The 18,213-nt window shown below is 38.8% G+C and overlaps 1 protein-coding gene across 3 annotated transcripts in view; it reads left to right on the top strand.

The window, feature by feature from the left end:
* Positions 1-18,213, top strand: part of mahj (LisH and WD40 domain-containing protein mahjong) — a 460,349-nt gene that overhangs the window by 303,209 nt on the left and 138,927 nt on the right. For all 3 annotated transcript variants that reach the window (XM_067136681.2, XM_067136682.2, XM_067136683.2), the window contains one exon: positions 17,824-17,969. In XM_067136681.2, the coding sequence (XP_066992782.2) occupies positions 17,824-17,969 (146 nt within the window). The remainder of the gene's footprint in view (positions 1-17,823; positions 17,970-18,213) is intronic.

Below are 18,213 nucleotides of genomic sequence, written 5' to 3'. Positions count from 1 at the left end.
CACACAACTTATCCTTTTTCTTTCAGGATCACTGACTAACAATGACACAGGGATTAAAAATTTCAAAATCGTGCAGGGACCTCGAAATCTGGGGGATAACTTACTAATTACTTGGTCCACAACACTACTAATGGGATGAGTCTTTACATAGACCTGGTCACCCACAGACAGATTGTGCGGTCTTCGCCCGTGATTATAGTTATGTTGAACTTTAGCGTAATAAACCTTCAAATTTTTACGCGCATGATGCCAAGCAGCACGGATCATTTCTGGATTAGCGACATCAGGCAGAAGATCGTTAATGGACAATAGATTAGAAAGTGGAGAATTAGGGGTGAATGCCAGCATCAGCGAAGCAGAAGTTTGCTTATGACTTTCATGAACAGCAGTATTGAAAGCAAATGATAGCCAATTAAGTGAAGAATCCCTCTTGGAGTGGTCAGAAGCATGGTATGCAGTAAGAGCAGATCTTAGATTCCGGATGACTTTTTCTGCATAATTAGGCCTGGGATAATAAGGTGTAGTCACATGAGAAATAGATAGGTCAAAACAGAAATTACAGAATTGCATAGATGTAAAATCTCTAGCATTATCACTCACCAAAAATTGACATGGTCCGAATGAAGCAAAGATCTGTTTCCAGCAAGAAATGGTAGTACTAGCATTAGCCATGCGAGTAGGAAACAGCCATGTAAAATGCGAGAACACATTAACACCCACAAGTATGAAACGATGGCCGGTCTGTGATCGCGGGAAGGGACCGATGTAGTCTATAAATAGGCTCTCCATCGGGCGAGAAGCTTGCTCAGATGACAACAGACCAAGGCGGGTATTAGGCGCAGGTTTACTAATGTTACAAGTTTTACAAGATTTGACAATGGTGCGAATTTGACCATCCATAGATTTCTAAATGAAATGCTTAACGAATTTCCTCTCTAGTTTTGAATACACCAAGGTGTCTGCCGACAGGGGATTCATGAAAATATTTTAAAAGAGCAGGTACTAAATTAGCTGGAACAACAATTTTGGGGTCTCTGCGACCATGAGCAGGACAACACAGAACACCATTTTTGATGACATATGGTTTGACATGTTCACCAGACTTAATCCTGTCAATAATACCCTTCAATTCAGGATCGTCTTCCTGATGTTTAGAAATATCTTTGAAAAGGACAGGGGAATAGGTCAAAGCTACATTAACAAAGGCCGAAACTTGTTCAGGAGAGGGATCAGCAGGCTCTGATTGAGGATCAGAACTGCCAGGGTAGAACATCCTACTGAGACTGTCAGCAACAACATTTTGAGTTCCACGAATGTGACGAGTTTCAAATTAAAAAGCTGAGATGCATACTGCCCAACGCGCAAGATGTCAGCAACAACATTTTGAGTTCCACGAATGTGACGAGCTTCAAATTAAAAAGCTGAGATGCATACTGCCCAACACGCAAGACAACCTGTTCTTCTTGGCTTGGCCAGTACCCAACTCAACACCTGCCTATCCGTTTCAAGATCAAAAGGCAGATGTTCACGATACATTCTAAATTTTTCCAAAGAGAAAACGCCAGCTAAGGCTTCCAGTTCATATATAGAATAGTTGCATTCAGCAGGATTTAGACTACAGGAAGCATAAGAAATAGGATGACGTCCAACTTCAAATTCCTGAAGGAGAACACCAGATATACCTGTAGATGAGGCATCGGTTTGGAGAATGAAACGTTTAGAAAAATCTGGCATCGCCAGCACAGGAGCGTTACATAATGCAGATTTCAGATCATAGAAAGCTTCAAGTTGGGCATCACCCCACTCAAATTTATCATCTTTTCTCCTCAAGGCGTTTAATGGGGCTGCTCTTTCAGCGAAATTGGGGATGAATTTACGGAAGAAATTAACCATGCCAACGAACCTAGCAACAGCCTTGACATCTTTAGAGTTGGAAAATTTTGAATAGCTGCAGGACGAGATTGGTCAACAGAAACACCTTTCTCGGACACGATATGCCCTAGGAAGGACATCTGAGGCTGTGCAAAAATGACTTTGCTAGCCTTAAAGGTTAGTCCTGCTTTACGGAGTCTTGCAAGGACTTCATTGAGATGAACAAGGTGCTCTTCAAGAGTTTTGCTAAATATTACCAAATCATCCAAATAATTGTAAACAAATTTGAATTTAATGTCTGACAACACGTTATCCAGCAGCCGAGTGAGGATGGCAGCTCCCATGGCCAATCCAAATGATATTCTTTGAAATTCATAGAGGTTCCAGTCAGTGGCAAAAGCCGTGAGATGCTTGGATTCCTCAGCAATAGGTATCTGATAATACACCTAATTCAAATCGAAAGTGGTAAAAATTTTGGCATTAGCAAACCAAGAGAAACAAGAGTGTAAGTCAGGAAGAGGAACGGATTGAAGCACGACTCTCTTATTCAACATTCTGTAGTCAATTACATGCCGAAAACTACCCTGTGGTTTAGGGACCAGAAATATGGGAGAAGAGTACGCAGATTTACAGGGACGTATTACACTGTCAGCAAGCATTTGGTCGTTGATAGCCTTAAGGGCTTTCATCTTCGGAGGCGACAACCGATACGGAGGAAAACGAACAGGTACATCGTCAGTTACTTCAATTTTATACTCCAAAACATTGGTCACACCTAACTTGTCTGTGAACACATCAGGAAATTTATCACATAGATTCCTAAGTTGGTTGGCCTGGTCATCAGGCAAATGATTAAAGTCAAAAGCTTTTGGTTCACTTGTGTTCTCAGAGACAGCATTGACATGATAAGGAAGGATAGGAGAACGGTTACACAATTTAAAGATCCTAATGGAAAATTTAAACTGGAATTCATTGTATTGAAGATCCAAAATCATACCAGTTTTGGCAATAAAATTTGCACCGAGAATGAAAGAACAAGATAAATCTTTCGCCACTAGCTAACAGGCACTTTCCATGTGAAATTACGTGTTCTAATTTTGGCATTTAGACTTCCAATCACATTCAAGGAATTAGAATTTGCCGTATGGCAGGTTAAAGACACAGGTTTTAAGGCAGGGAACTCACAAACAGATTTTACAGAGTTATACCAATTTTCGCTCATCAAGGTGAGGTTATTTCCAGAATCAACTAAAGCACAAACAGGTTCATTGTTCACTTCTAGACATATATAAGGTAATTTACATGGAGGAATAGCAGAAATACCACAAGATTGTGGAAAATTGACATTAGGATCAGACTGAGGCTTATAATTAGCTACAGGTTCGGGTAAGTCTTCATCTGACAGCGATAACAGACGAAACATGAAGGTACGCTATAAGGTTTGGCACAAGAATTGGCGGTTAGTCATCTTAAATTGCCATTACCAGAACGCCCAGACCCAGAAGAATTGCGAGGACACTGTCTAGAAAAGTGTCTATTTGACCCACAGTATCTGCAAGAATTAGTCGAGGAAGAAACTCTACTCACGTTAGGATTTGAATTGCCTAAGGGCTCAATCTTAGGACAATTCCTTTGGAAATTTTGAAGTTGACCACACACAACAGGTTTTGAATTGCCTAAGGGCCCAATCTTAGGACAATTCCTCTGGAAATGATCAGTGGAACCACAACTATAGCATGCACGCGAATTACGAGGCTTGGAAGAAGTAGAAACGGTACTAGTGACCTGAGGAGACATGCTCATAAGAGGAGGAGCTAACGCAACGCGTAACTAGTCGGCATACGTAATGCCTTCAACAGAAACAGTGATAGCTTCCAACTGAGCGAACATAGCGGGTCGTGGTGACAGAGCAAGATACGACCTATAATTTGGTGCAAGACCCTCAACAATGCCAGCAACCATTTGAGACTCAGAATAGTTGAGCATTGAACTTAATGTCCTAAATGTATTCAGACAATGTTTCGTTCAAATGCTGTACATGAAAATAATACTTCTGCACCAAAGAAGACAAAGCACAGGAAGGAATAAAGATCTCAAGCACATGCGCATGAAATTGGTCAACTGTCCACTTTTCAGAAATGGCTCTTATGATATGCTCAGAAAGAGCTCCAGATACATGTGGATATAAGAATTGGAAGAAATTGTCAGTACTTAAGGAATCACTATACCCTGATCTTTAAATTCAACCAAAAAACATAGAAAGACAATGATTTCGTCAATTGAATTAGCGGTGTTCTTGGATACACCCATATATATAGCAGTTAATGGGAGAGGTAAATTTGAAACAATTGGAGAAGCAGCAGGTGTAGTAGATACCTGAACAACACTGGATTGGTTATGAGAAGGCATCACAGTTGTATAGAAATCTTGATTTGAACGCCCCTGGGAAAGGGTGGGTGTACTAAAAGTGGGGTTATCGAGTTCGATAGCTGCATAATTGAAAAGGAGGTTCAACCTATTCAATACTTAAGTATTGAATTATTTAATTTTTAACATCAATAATTTCAATACGGAACAATGAAGTTTTTATCTTTAAATTCGATAGCTGCAGTCGCTTAAGTGCGGCCAGTGTCCAGTAATCAGGAGATAGTGGGTTCAAGCCCCACTGTCGGCAGCCCTGAAGATGGTTTTCCGTGGTTTCCCATTCTCACATCAGGCAAATGCTGGGGCTGTACCTCCCAATTCCTAGGCCTTTCCTATCCCATCGTCGCCATAAGACATATCTGTGTCGGTGCAACGTAAAGCAAATAGCAAAAAAAAAAAAAAAATAGTGAGGTTAGGACTGCAGCTAGATTGCATCGAAACCGGCACAGATATTCGCATCTGCGAAACATTTTTGCACATTTGTGACACCACCGAAGCATTTGATACAGGTGACACTTGGACACGGGGATATCTTTGCACAATAGGAAGAGAAACAACTTGGGTCGCAACCAAAGGTTGCAGTAGAATTAACGGTTCCCGTAGGAACGGTAGACATACCAACTTGTGTTCAAGAAGCGCCACTGTTATTACTCATGGGCAGAGAAGCATTAGTAAATACAGCAGGAGAAGATTGCAGAGGAACATTATTACAAGTTAGCACTGTACTAATTTGTGAAGCAGTTGTTACAGAAATAGTGTCACTGTCACAAATTTCATATTGAACAGACACATTAACTAGCGAACTGGAGCTAGGCAGTGCATTACCTTTCATCAAGCCAACAATATCATCGAGAATACCAGAAAACTGTGATAACAACTCCCACTCGTTTCGCTTGTTTTCAGATAAATTATGAGCTAACAGGTCGCGAATCCTGTCCACGTAATGCTGCACTTGGGCTTTCACACGTGTTAACTGAGCATTAGACGGTCCAGAGGAACAAAAGGACACAACAATGGCTTTGCAAAGTTCGTAAGCTAATTCCTGCTTCCTCAAATGGAACGGAACCAGGATAGCATAAGACATGTTGACCAAAAGGCACTGTGAGATAATACTTTAATTAAATCTTATGTTATAATCACCATCAACTTCCCTTCTCCAACAACCCAAAACTCTAATACCATTCTGTAACCGCACCGGGTATAAACGGCTACAAATAATAATAATAATAATAATAATAATAATAATAATATTTGCTACCATTGTGCAACAACCTAGTTACACACCAACACAAGTAACGCAAAGAGGCATGATAATATTATGTGCATAATTGAAACCATACGCACGTTAAGCATAGAAAAAAGTAACAAACAGGTTAACCAACATGACGGCTAAGGAAGGATAATTGGGAAGCGACTGGGAACCATATCCAGGCGGTGAAAGGTATTGGCAATGTTGAAGAAGCGAAATCAAAGGTGATTAAATAAGTTTACTTAACAGTTTAGAAGAAAATTAGAGCGCAAATAATCAACAAAATACACCTTTAAAAATTGAAAATGGTTACTAAAATATAATTACAATTTACCTCGAGGGTAGAATTTCAGTAATTTAACCTTAGGCTGGAACATCTCACACAATGTTCCACTGTTCATGGCGAAACATTTAAATCACATAATACTGATGGAAAGAAAAAGGAAGGTAACATTATACAGTCATAAGTATGTACATGTAAGAAAGGGAGACAACATATAAAATATTTATCCTAGTGCAGGGCACCTTTAGGAGGCAGCCCCCTCAAAAACACTTCTGAGAAAGGGTACCCATCCTGAACGTGAATACTCCAAGATGAAACGGGATAAATGAGACAGCCCCAAGGGGAAATTTACACATTACGATTACATTGAGAGGCGTTGAATATCTAATTTACAAAATCAGAGAAATGGGAACTGTCTCTTAACACAAATCTGATATGACTTGCTGGAAAGCTAAGTCATTTTAAGAAAAATTTGATGATTGAAGGAAAAAACGAGTAAGCTCCAACAAAAGAAATTAAACAGAACACGACATTTGAATATAACCTGAAAGATGAAAAACAACTAAGTGCTTACCTGTTGGAGGGGCCAAGAAGACCTGTCACCTGCAGAAGGCAACATTTCCCTGCACTGGTCAAAACCGAAAGACCGCTCAGCAGAGCTTGGCGTTACCCATGAGCTCTTCTCCGGAAATTAGGAAATAGTAAAACGACCAATGAGCATACGTATTTTCCTTTGTCCGCCAATCACAACTAATTTTATAATGACTAATAGGGGCCCAGGAATAAAATCTGATAAAGACCACCGAGTAGCATCCAGAAACTTCGAAATTGATGCAATATGATAAAACCGGAAACATCCCATCCCGATCTGGCGCGTGTGGTATAATTGATGCAATATGATAAAACCGGAAACATCCCATCCCAATCTGGCGCGTGTGGTATAGTGTGTTTCCTAATTATTACATCTTACTTTAATTTTTCACAACAACCAAACCATCTTAATTAAATAATTCCAAAATTCATACACAAAAAATACAACCACTAAATAAATACACGATATAAAATTCTCCAGTCTTTCAGTTTCAAATAATCACTACAGTATTACTCAACACAAAATAAATTTCTAACTTCTGAACGGAATACAAGCACAAATAGGCTCTCTTTTTCCGTAATCACACAACTGTGCTGACGGATCACACCCAAATTGGAAATCATGTTTGTTTCACAAGGGATGACAAATAACATTTTTAGGGCTAGGAAAAATTTGATCGTACTAAGCGGTAAAAGAGAAAATTCGCGACGTGATAAGCGAGGTATTTTTATATAGATTTAATGCGATGAGAAACGGAACTTCTAATTTGCGACCACGAACCTGCTACACATGCGTAGCAGGGGGAGAGGTGATTATCCCACGTGGCACGTCCCAGATGGCGGATAGGGGGGTCCTAACTGGCTTGCCGGCGGGCTTGAGGGAAATAAAACACCTCTCGCGGACCAAACACACTACCCCCTGCGGGTGGGGGACGCACATGTAGAATACACCCGCGGTATCCCCTGCCTTTCGTAAGAGGCGACCACAAGGTGCGACCAAGGGATGATTGAATTAGAACCATGAAACTACTCTTGATTCGTACCATCATGCAGGGAACACCATGGGTTGCATATACTTGCGAGTAGTATCACTGAATTGGTACGAAATAGGTTTGTGATTAGTTGCAGTAAAAAGCCTGGCCTGGTGGATTCCAGTACCTGTGCGTTGTACCCATGTGAGCAAACCGCGGGTCTGGGTGTAGCCTGTGAGTTGTACCGCTATATGAGCGACACCGTGGATCAGCGTTGCCTGTGATTAGTACCCACTATGTGAGGAACACTACGGGAATACCGGCGCCCGTGACTAGTACACCTAGGTGAGGAACCTTACCGGTTTGCGTTGGCTATGAGTGGCGCCATTGTGTGAGAAACACCATAGGTCTGCGTTCCCTGTACGAATTGCAATACTTGTGAGTAGTACCATCTTGTGTGGACCACCGTGAGTCTTCGCTAATTTTGATCAGTACCCCAAAATGGCATATACTATGGTTCTACTTTACTCGCGACATGTACCATTCTGTGGGGCCTTAGACGTGAATTTAGCACCCCTGTAGACATCAAGCATCATTGTGCTTTATAAATGGTCCCTTGGTCAGTAATACTCTAATTAACTACCTTCTTTTTGAGTCTGATCCACTGTTTTTGTTTGTTTTTTTGTTTGTTTGTTTGTTTGTTTGTTTGTTTGTTTGTTTGTTTGTTTGTTTGTTTGTTTGTTTTTGTTTTTTGTAGGGTTCATGTCCATCCATTCATGATATTTTTTTAAATTTTATTTTGGTCAGTGGATGAATTTGAATTTTTTGTTATTTCATATCGTACCATTAGGGGCCGATGACCTCAATGTTAGGCCCCTTTAAACAACAAGCATCATCATCATCATCTAATTTGCGACTTGCTAAATGGGAAAACGTGTTAATGAGGAATGCACTAACGAGGTTTCACTCTAATGGATTGATAAGGCATGAGTTAAAATAATTTAATTGAAATAAGATATATAATGGATCAATCTATTCAATACAAGTAGAAATAGAAATGTAATGTTACATTTCTAGTTAATTACATGCGGTACCTGTTTCGACCACTGTTCCAGGTCATCATCAGCCGATCACATAAAATATAAAAACAATGCAAAGAAAAACAATAGCAAATGCAGATAATGATGCACTATAATACTTAAGGATTAGCACTTCATGTTTAAAAGTCACTAAAATCCTGAAGAAGTCGAGGATCAACCACATAGATGAAGCCAGAAGCAAGTTCTTGAAGAGCAGCAGAACATACGTGCTGACCGGCACTGTGCTTCTACAGTAAGTGTTTATGAAACTCGATGAAAATAGTTCATGGATCAGGCCTGCAAACTATGTTGGGCTCGAAATCATACAATACCGTTTAATATATTTTACGATAGAAATATGTATGAATGTTTATAGAATCTCGAATGTCAGATTCCTGAAGATGGAGATGAAGAACAGTCGACATAAAAAACAATTGTGAAAAGAAAAATGTTAAAAGATGCAATATTAGAACAAATTATAAATGCAATTTATGCAGTGTGAGATTTCCTGAAGATAAGAGCTCAAGTAGTTCTTGAGGTGGTGTAAAGAATACATTTTAATTTAAATGTTGTAATATTGTGAGTCGTAAGTGATATTATACACAGTTCAATGTGGGGAAGAGAAAAAACAAAGATGTTAATAGAAGTTTCTTTTTAATAGAGTAGAGTTAGGTAGGAGATGATTAATATAGCTGGAAATGGAATGAAGAAAGAAAGGAAAAGATAGGACAGGGAAATAAAGGAGGAGTAGTAGTTTCTGGTGGGGCAGGAGGATGGGTTATTGGAGGTAGAATACGTGGGTAGGAACTGTGTAAGGCATGGAAAATAGAATATGGATTTGAAAATTTAGCATTTTTGAAAATAAGAATGAGGAAGTCGAATAGAATATTGGGTTTTTCAGAAATGTTGCTTAAATTGAAATTAGCGTTGAAGTATTGGTCAAGGTGAATAAAACAATTTTCAGTTGTATTTAGAAGGGGGCCTTTTTTAATAATTTTAAGTATTTCCATGTCCTGTTCAATTTTGATGAAATTATGATTAGTGTCTTTTATGTGTTGTCCTATTGCAGAGAATCTGTTATATTTTATGGCGTTGACATGTTCAGAGTATCTGATATTAAGGTTACGTCCAGTCTGTCCAATGTACGAAGAGCTACAGTTGTTACATTTGAATCTGTATACTTCAGATTTAGAAAAAGCATTAGATTTACTGTATTTAATGAGTTAGAGTTCTGTAATATATCAATATTTCTCAAACTCATTAAATAAATCTAATGCTTAGGGGAAGAAACATGTTTTAGATTAGAATAAATATAGTATAAATACAGTATTTAAGCATATTCTTAAATATTTGCTGCTTGATTTCAAGTCAATACTGGTTTTTTTTTTTTTTTTTTATGAAGCTGTTAGAGCTTGTTACTTGCAGTGTCACTGTAGATGAGTATTACGTATATTTCATGTCAATTTTCCTCCACTGTATGATCATTACACTTATGAATGAAAGTTCACAGTCACCGATGGCTATCAAGTTACTATGTTGCCCCTCCTTCTCTCAGAAACATAGCCTAAAGAATGTGATACACTGGTAGCTAGCTTGTCATATAAATGAGACTAGAAAAATGTAGTTGTTATTAATTTTGTTTGTTTGTGTGTTGTTGGTTTTACATCCTACTAACTTTTTTTATGGTTTCCGGAAACTCCAACGAGCTTAAATTTTGTCCCACATAAGTTCTGGTAAATCTGCCAAAGGCAGGCTGGCATATTTGAGGATATTCAAATGCCATTAGGCTGAGTCCGAATTGAACCCACCAGCTAGGGCTCAAAAAGCCAGTGCTTCTACTGTCTGAGCCACTCAGCTCAGCTCTTTAAATTTTTTTTTTGTGCATAGTGCTGAGTATATTGGTACAAAGTACTCTATATTTCATCTGCACCAAGGCATTGTATTGTATCAACACTTGAAATGTTTTCGTCATTTCAGATGGGTGTTAATTTTAAAGTCTGGCCAGGGGAGCTTTGGTACAATGATCGTACAGCCAACAACTCTACGCCGAGTACTGGGCAGCGAGAAATAACCTGGTACCGTAGGGGAGCCATCTAGTTTGTGAGCTTCCCCAGGTGGGTATGTGGAACCCAAATGGAGGAAATATACCTTTTAAATCCATATGAAAACCTCTATTCTTCAGGTGCGGAGTGGCTGAAAATTATACCTGAAAGTAGGCAGCAGTTCTCCCAGTCCTGAGAGTGGGGTTATAGGAAAACTGTTTCTGCTGAAGCCCATCCTCAGATAGCTAAGTCAGGTTATGTGGCCATGGTACTGTGGGGTGGAAAGCAAGGAGAAACTACTGCTCTAATCTTCTCAAGAGTAACTGTCATAGTGAAACTGTGAAAACCAAAGGCCCCTAATCCCTGGCAGACCTTATGTGGTCAAGAGATTCTAAGAATCCCCACGATGAATGATCCAAACAAAAGAAATAAAAACTGACTACTTAGAAAGACACTTCAAAGATCAGCACAGGGAATGTCAGGAGTGTGTACATGTCTGTAAAACTCACAATATTGTCGAAGAAATGAAAATTTGTTATAGTGGAAGCCATTTCGACTTAGTTAATCTTTAACTGAAGTTTTGCAGTGTGGTTTCGGTAGAAAATGTAAGAGATTCGACTGTGTATTATTCTGGTAATCAAATCGCCACACCACCCAAATGGATGTGTGATAGTAGACAAGTGGAATAAATAGATCTATCAATTTTGTCCCATATTCTGAACATGCATTGGTGATACAGTCCGGCTCCATGGCTAAATGGTTAGTGTGCTGGCCTTTGGCTACAGGGGTCCCGGGTTCGATTCCTGGCAGGGTCGGGAAATTTCGCTGGCACAGGGGCTGGGTGTATGTGTCGTCTTCATCATTGCATCCTCATCATGACGCGCAGGTCGCCTACGAGTGTCAAATCAAAAGACCTGCACCTGGCGAGCCGAATATGTCCTTGCACATTCCTGGCACTAAAAGCCATATGCCATTTCATTTTATTGGTGATACATCTAAAGGCAGAACTAAAGAATATCAACATAATTCAAGTTTATGCTGCTACAGCTGACAAACCTGAGAATAAGATAAATAAATTCTATCTGGAATCAAACAATCTTTATGGATGCTAGTAAAATATCAAACAATAATGGCTGTTTGGGAGAGTCCATTAGGAAAGTAGCAAGGGCTAGAAGACAAAATATCCATTTGACGAAGAATTCTTAATACTGTAATTCACTTTGCCATGGGTAAAAAGTACTGATGCACCTCTTTACAGGTTATCAAATAAAATTGAAATGTGTCACGGTTTTATATCATGTTAGCCCAAAGGTAGAAAAATACAGATAACAGTCGCCCAGGTGGCAGATTCCCCTATCTGTTGTTTTCCAAGCCTTTTCTTATATGGTTGCAAAGAAATTGGAAATGTATTGAACATATCCCTTGGTAAGTTTTTCCAATCATTAACTCCCTTCCTATGAACAAATATTTGCCCCAATATGTCCTCTTGAATTCGAACTTTATCTTCATTTTGTGATTTTCCTACTTTTAAAGACACCACTCAAATTCGTCTGCTAATATCATTCCACGCCATCTCTCCACTGATAGCATGGAACATACCATCTTAGAACAGCAGCTCATTTCCTTTCTCCCAAATCTTCCCAGCCCAAACTTTGCAGCATTTTTGTAACGCTACTCTTTTGTCAGGTTTCACCCAGAACAAATCAAGATGCTTTTCTTTGATTTTTCCCAGTTCTTGATTCAGGTAATCCTTGTGAGGGTCCCATACACTGGCACCATACTCTAGTTGGTGTCTTACCGGAGATTTATATGCCCTCTCCTTTACATCCTTACTTCAACCCCTAAATACCCTCATAACCATGTGCAGAGATCTGCACCCTTTATTTACAATCCCATTTATGTGATTACCCCAGTGAAGATCTTTCCTTACATTAATACCTAGCTACTTACAATGATCCCCAAAAGGAACTTTCACCCCATCAATGCAGTAATTAAAATGGAGAGGACTTTTCCTATTTGAGAAACTCACAACCTGACTTTTGAACCCCATTTATCATCATACCATTGCCTACTGTCGATCTCACAACATTATCAAGGTCATTTAGCAGTTTCGCACAATCTTGTCACTTATTTATTCCTCTATACAGAATAATATAATCTGCAAAAAGCCTTCTCCGATTCCACTTCTTTACTCCTATCATTTATATATATAGTGAAACCTCGGAATGTGAGTAATTTCGTCGACGAGTGTTTTGAGAGACAAGCAAACTTTTAAATAAATTGTAACTTGATAACTGAGTGAAGTTGCGCAATACGAGCGTCACGTGTGCCTACGTTTTCCCCTCCCCTCTGCCTCTCTCTTTCCTGAGAGAGTGTGTGTAATCATCTCCAGTGCTGGACTTCAGTTGGCATGCCTCGCTCGCGTACTCAACACCATACGAGTGTACCCCTCTGGTAATTCTTGATGCTTGTTGCTTGTTTAAAGGAGTCAAACATCTAGAACATTGGCCCTCTGGTACTTCTAAAGACATCAAACTTACCCTGTAATATCCATCACTGCTGGGGATGTTCTTAAAATTATACAGAGGTATTCCTTCAAATGCACCTGAGGAGTGTCTTTTCAGTAAATGCAAAGATGTTATTTCCCTCAAGAAGTCAAGGCACCAATTATTTAGTAAAAGAAATGGCAAATTATTTTAAGTACTAAATGTCACTGAAATAAAAATTATGACAGTCATTTTGAAAGTTCCAAGATATTGGTATCATGCTTAGCCGTGTATCATGCAAAAAAAAACAAGTGATTTCCTTTAAGACTGGCATTCTATGAAGGAATTTTAATTTTACTGATTTCTTACTGAATAAAATGTATTTGTAATCATAACCAAGTAAAATAGTTCTTAGGAAACTAATTCAGCCCAATTACTTTCCCTTTGTACTTTTCTCATCACCGTTAATAAATAATACTGCTATAAATAATATTACTGGCACACTGTAATGCCCTCCCTGCTAGCAATAACATACTTCTTCTTGTAGTTTATGAATTCATAACCTCTTTCAGAAACAGAAAAAACTAGGTGTTTTAAATCCAGAAGTAAACCAGTGATAGGGAATCTTCCACCTAGACCAGGGCTTCTCAAACGCCCAGAATCTCACGCATGCAAATCGAGTCGCAGAGGCTCCGTGCACTGTGCATCGGTGTGACTCGGTTCAGCTCGGCTTGACTAGGATGGTGTAGTGTGCTGAGAGCGACGAAGCGATCAGTGATAAATGACTTGTTTATCAGTGGAATAGATAAGCGCAAGACAACAACATAATAATCAAGCAACCTGTTTCGAAGAAAGCAAAGATTTCCGAAAGTACATTTCAATCAAACTGGGAACTTTTGTATATTTTTGTCAGTCGTGACGATAAAGCCAATTGCTTACTCCGTGGGACAATAATTATATGATAAGTTAATCAAAAATATCTATTTTCCAATACAAAGGCTTTACTCAAATTCTACGAGAATTTGTGGAAGGAAGATTTTCCTAAGCTGCATCGAGAAGCAGCTGTACCATATTTGGTTCTACATGCATATGTGAAAGGTATTTTTTCCTGTTTTGACTTGTACAAAAACTAGATTGCGTGCGAGGGGGCCTATTACTGATTGTAATTAAAAGAAGGCTCTCAGAATTGCTGTCAGCCAGTCCCTTGTTCCAGGCATAACTGATATCATTGCAAAGATAAAGGAAAAGAAGAGCTAGAGAAGATAAATTGTCTGCTCAAAGCAAATTGAAAGAAGAGTGTTTTAACACCGGGAGCATTGTCCCATACAACAGTGTTACCGCTCACCGCACATAAACATTTCGCAGTGAGGGGAGAATCAGCGGGGAAGGTGGAGAAGGCGAAGACAGGCTGAACAGGTGAGAACAGGTATAGGGGATCGCACTCTGGTCAACCTAGTGAAGTCGTCTCCTGCACCTTGCGCCGTGCAGTGCATCAGAGATGAATGATTGGCATCAAAGCTGCCTACAGCAAGCATATGTTTTAGTGTAATAGACTTGCTATTAAGAAGAAAACGGTTCTTTTATACGTACAGTGAAGTTCAAAAAACTCATCACAGTTCCCTGTCACTGAATGGGCATGCTTTCTCTTCTTTCCTGATGTAGTAAGCTTCTCTGTCTAGTCTGTTCTTTCCATGCACTCTGAACAGCTGACGCAGACATTCCAATAAACTCTGATGTTAATTCTACACAACTGTTCAAAGCTAGAATACTTCACCACTAACTTACTGAACGCATTCAACACCATTGCCTTTTCACAACTCTCTAGCAGTTCACCTTGTGTTTGTTTGAAAATAGATTTGAACTCGCAGCCACTTCACAATTCTTCACTAAGCTTACAACACAAACAAAATGAAACTCGCTACTAGGCGAGGTACTTCATGTTGTTGTTGAGCATGGCAGTTGTAATGCTTTAAAATGTTACACATTCCGTGAAGTTAAGAACTTAAACGTAAGGAACTTCATATTATTTGTCCGTATTGAACTGAGATCACAATTGAATTGAAAATCTAACAAGTTCCACCTTTTTCAATACAAAATACAATGTTGTTGGATAGTTTTTTACAACATAAATTTCATTACAGAACTAGTTTCGGTGTTCCTGTAGACACCATCATCAGCTGCATAATAAATGAAAAAACTTGGCGATATAAACATGAACAACAACAACATATTGCTATACGTAACTCCTTAATATCTGTATTAAGCTAGGTTAAAAACTCTAATTTGTAACAAGAAAAACCTTGTAAGTCGAAAATATAAAATCTCTGAGTGACGAGTTGTTTCAAATTCCGTAGTGGCTATTAATCTATAAATCATAAATGTCAGTTCTTATATGATCTTAAAATTGAGGAATAAAGTTGAATACAGTCTTTTAATGTTAAAATGTTCATTTCATATATACGTTGATAGCCATTTGTTGAATAAAAACTCGTTGTGTACAATAAAAATTATTAAACTGCACCATCATCTTAACTTTGTTGGTGTGCAGAAACATAGTTTTTATGCTGTAAATGTAATGGTTGGAACTGTGATTTTAATTTACCCTGAAGTTTTTTTTAATTTTTTATTAATTTACCCTGAAGTTATTAGGCGGGCATAGCTTCTCAGTTCAGTGCAACCCTGTAATGATAAAAGCCCAATGTTAATACAAAAGCAAGAAAAATTGATGAAGAACTGATAGGATCAAACTATTGATGAGGCCAACTCACCTTCTACGGCTGTATACTTCACGTGACGACTGAAGCACAAGTGTGTCTGCTCGTATCGTCTGCTATGTGATGAAGCGCTAGGAGGGGGGAAGTAGGGGTGGCAAGGGAGATGTTTCTAGAACGTTGACGATATAGTAGAGGGTCCGGGGGAATGTTGTACATGAAGACCATAGTACGAAAAAATGTTTCAGAGAGTTTGAATTCGTAGCTTGTCAAGTAATAGAATCAAGCAATCATATAATACTTTGGGTTTCTCCGAAATTTCATTCAGATTAAGGTTAGCTTTATAATACTGGTCTAGATGTATTAGACATGCTTCCGTAATGTCAAGCCTCGGTCCTTTAGCTAGTGTTTCCATGATCTCAAGGTCTTTATTTATGTCTGTGAATTTATGTTTGTACTCATGGATATGCTGGCCTACGGCTGAAAATCTATTATATTTTACGATGTTAAAGTGTTCTTGATACCTGACATTAAAGCTACGTCCAGTTTGCCCTATATATCCGCTTCCACAGTCTCTACATTCGAACGTATATACACCTGATTTTGAGTATGGATTGACTTTATTAACAGCTGAAGCATTATGTAAAACTACTGTACTTCTGTTATCTGTCTTGAACGCAATCCTAATATTACGTTTCTTGAAAATGTTTGTAATTCTATAAACTTCTTTATTAAACGTGAAGTTCGCAATTTCTTTTAGTTCTGGTTTATCTTTAATCAGGTTCGTGTGAGGGCGATATTTAAATTTATTTATTATTCACTCTATAAATTTCCCTTTAAAACCATTAGCTTTAGCCATGGATCGAATGATGTTCAGTTCATTGTCCAAGTCTCGCTTGGACATTGGTATGCTAAATGCACGATTCACCAAGCTGTTATAGGTCACGCATTTGTGAGCTGAAGGGTGTATCGAATCCTGTCATATTGTGACTGAAGTTTGTGTGGGCTTTCTGTAAATGCTAAAAGAAAATGAAGAGGCGTGCCTATTGATCTTTAGGACCAGGTAATTAATGGATTTTTCTATTTCGGATTCCAAAGTAAATTTTATATCGGTACCTATTGTATTAAGGGGCTGCCTGGCCGAGCGGTAAAGGCGTGCTCGGTTCGCCCTGAAGGACGTGGGTTCGAATCCCCGTCAGGAATTCGTCAAATTTAAGAAACGAGATTTCCACTTCCGGAGGTGCATATGGCCCTGAGGTTCACTCAGCCTATACCAAAAATAAGTACCAGGTTAATTCCTGGGGGCAAAGGCGGCGGGGCATAGAGCTAACCACTCTTCCCCATCACGTGCCGAGGTTAACAATGGTGGAAGCCTTTACCTTCCACTCCTCCAAGGGCCTTCATGGCTTGTACGGAGGTGACTTTGCTTACTTTTATCTATTGTATTAAGATTGTTAAGAGTAGTAGAGGCGTTGGTTATGCGTTCATCCAGAATAACAAAAGCATCGTCTATGTACCTAGACCAAAATAGAACATTCTTAAATTTGTTAAGAACTTCACATGCACTTCCTAGAAACAGTGCTGCCATGTACTTTTGATCATAACTACAGTGAAGTTAAGACAAAAGACCATAACTGGGATGCCAATTACCTCCATGTTGAAGTGAGAGAAGTGTTCATGATTTGGAGTATCATTTGCAACAACTGTATGCCAATTCAAGAAAATAATGTAAAATTGCTTTAAAACTGGGGAAATACAATACGAGCTTGAAAGGGTACCTCTTCTCTTTCTATATTAGAAAAACCCACAACCACTTGCTCATTTTCAGTTTTCAGTTAAAGAAATTGTGAAGAACATTTTTCCTAGACCCCTTAAATTTTATTGCTGCTTGTTAAAGATAACTTACTGGGTAATTAATATAAAGGTTGCTGTAGAAAAATAATACATTGAAAGGAGTTCATGATGTCTTAATTGTTGTTGTTGTTTTGATGAAGATACAAATATTTTGGGTATGTCAATTATTTGCAGAGAATAGTTTTTAGAAATCATGTTTATGTTTATGAAGTTGCTTTTACTCCAGAACTGTGTTAATTCAAGGAAATGTTTTGATTTCAGTGTTGATGCGGGATCCAATCCTTCAAGACAAGCGCCAGGAACATGTAAGTTTCCAGAAATATGCCCTGGAACTGATGGAACGTGTGTCTGGAAAGAGTAAGCCTACTGGTAGTGAGTTGGAAATCTCCCTAGCCAACATGCATAGGGTTCGTATTGCTGTAACTAGTTTGTTTTCCAAAGACATAGATATAAACAGAATGAATGGGCACATGTAAGATATTTTGCTTGCGAGAAGCACTGAATGATGTGTAGATCAGACATTGATTATATTGACAGTTCAGAGCAATACTATGGCAATTCTGACAATACTGACAGCTATAAGTCTCCGGGTTGATTTCTGTCATACATAGGAACTTTTAATTGGCTTTAATGTAACATTTGGAAAATGCT

The sequence above is a fragment of the Anabrus simplex genome, chromosome 1, assembly GCF_040414725.1.
Source record: "Anabrus simplex isolate iqAnaSimp1 chromosome 1, ASM4041472v1, whole genome shotgun sequence".
Taxonomy (NCBI): domain Eukaryota; kingdom Metazoa; phylum Arthropoda; class Insecta; order Orthoptera; family Tettigoniidae; genus Anabrus; species Anabrus simplex.
Note: the sequence above shows the minus strand (reverse complement) of the source record. Positions and strands in the feature narration are given on the sequence as shown.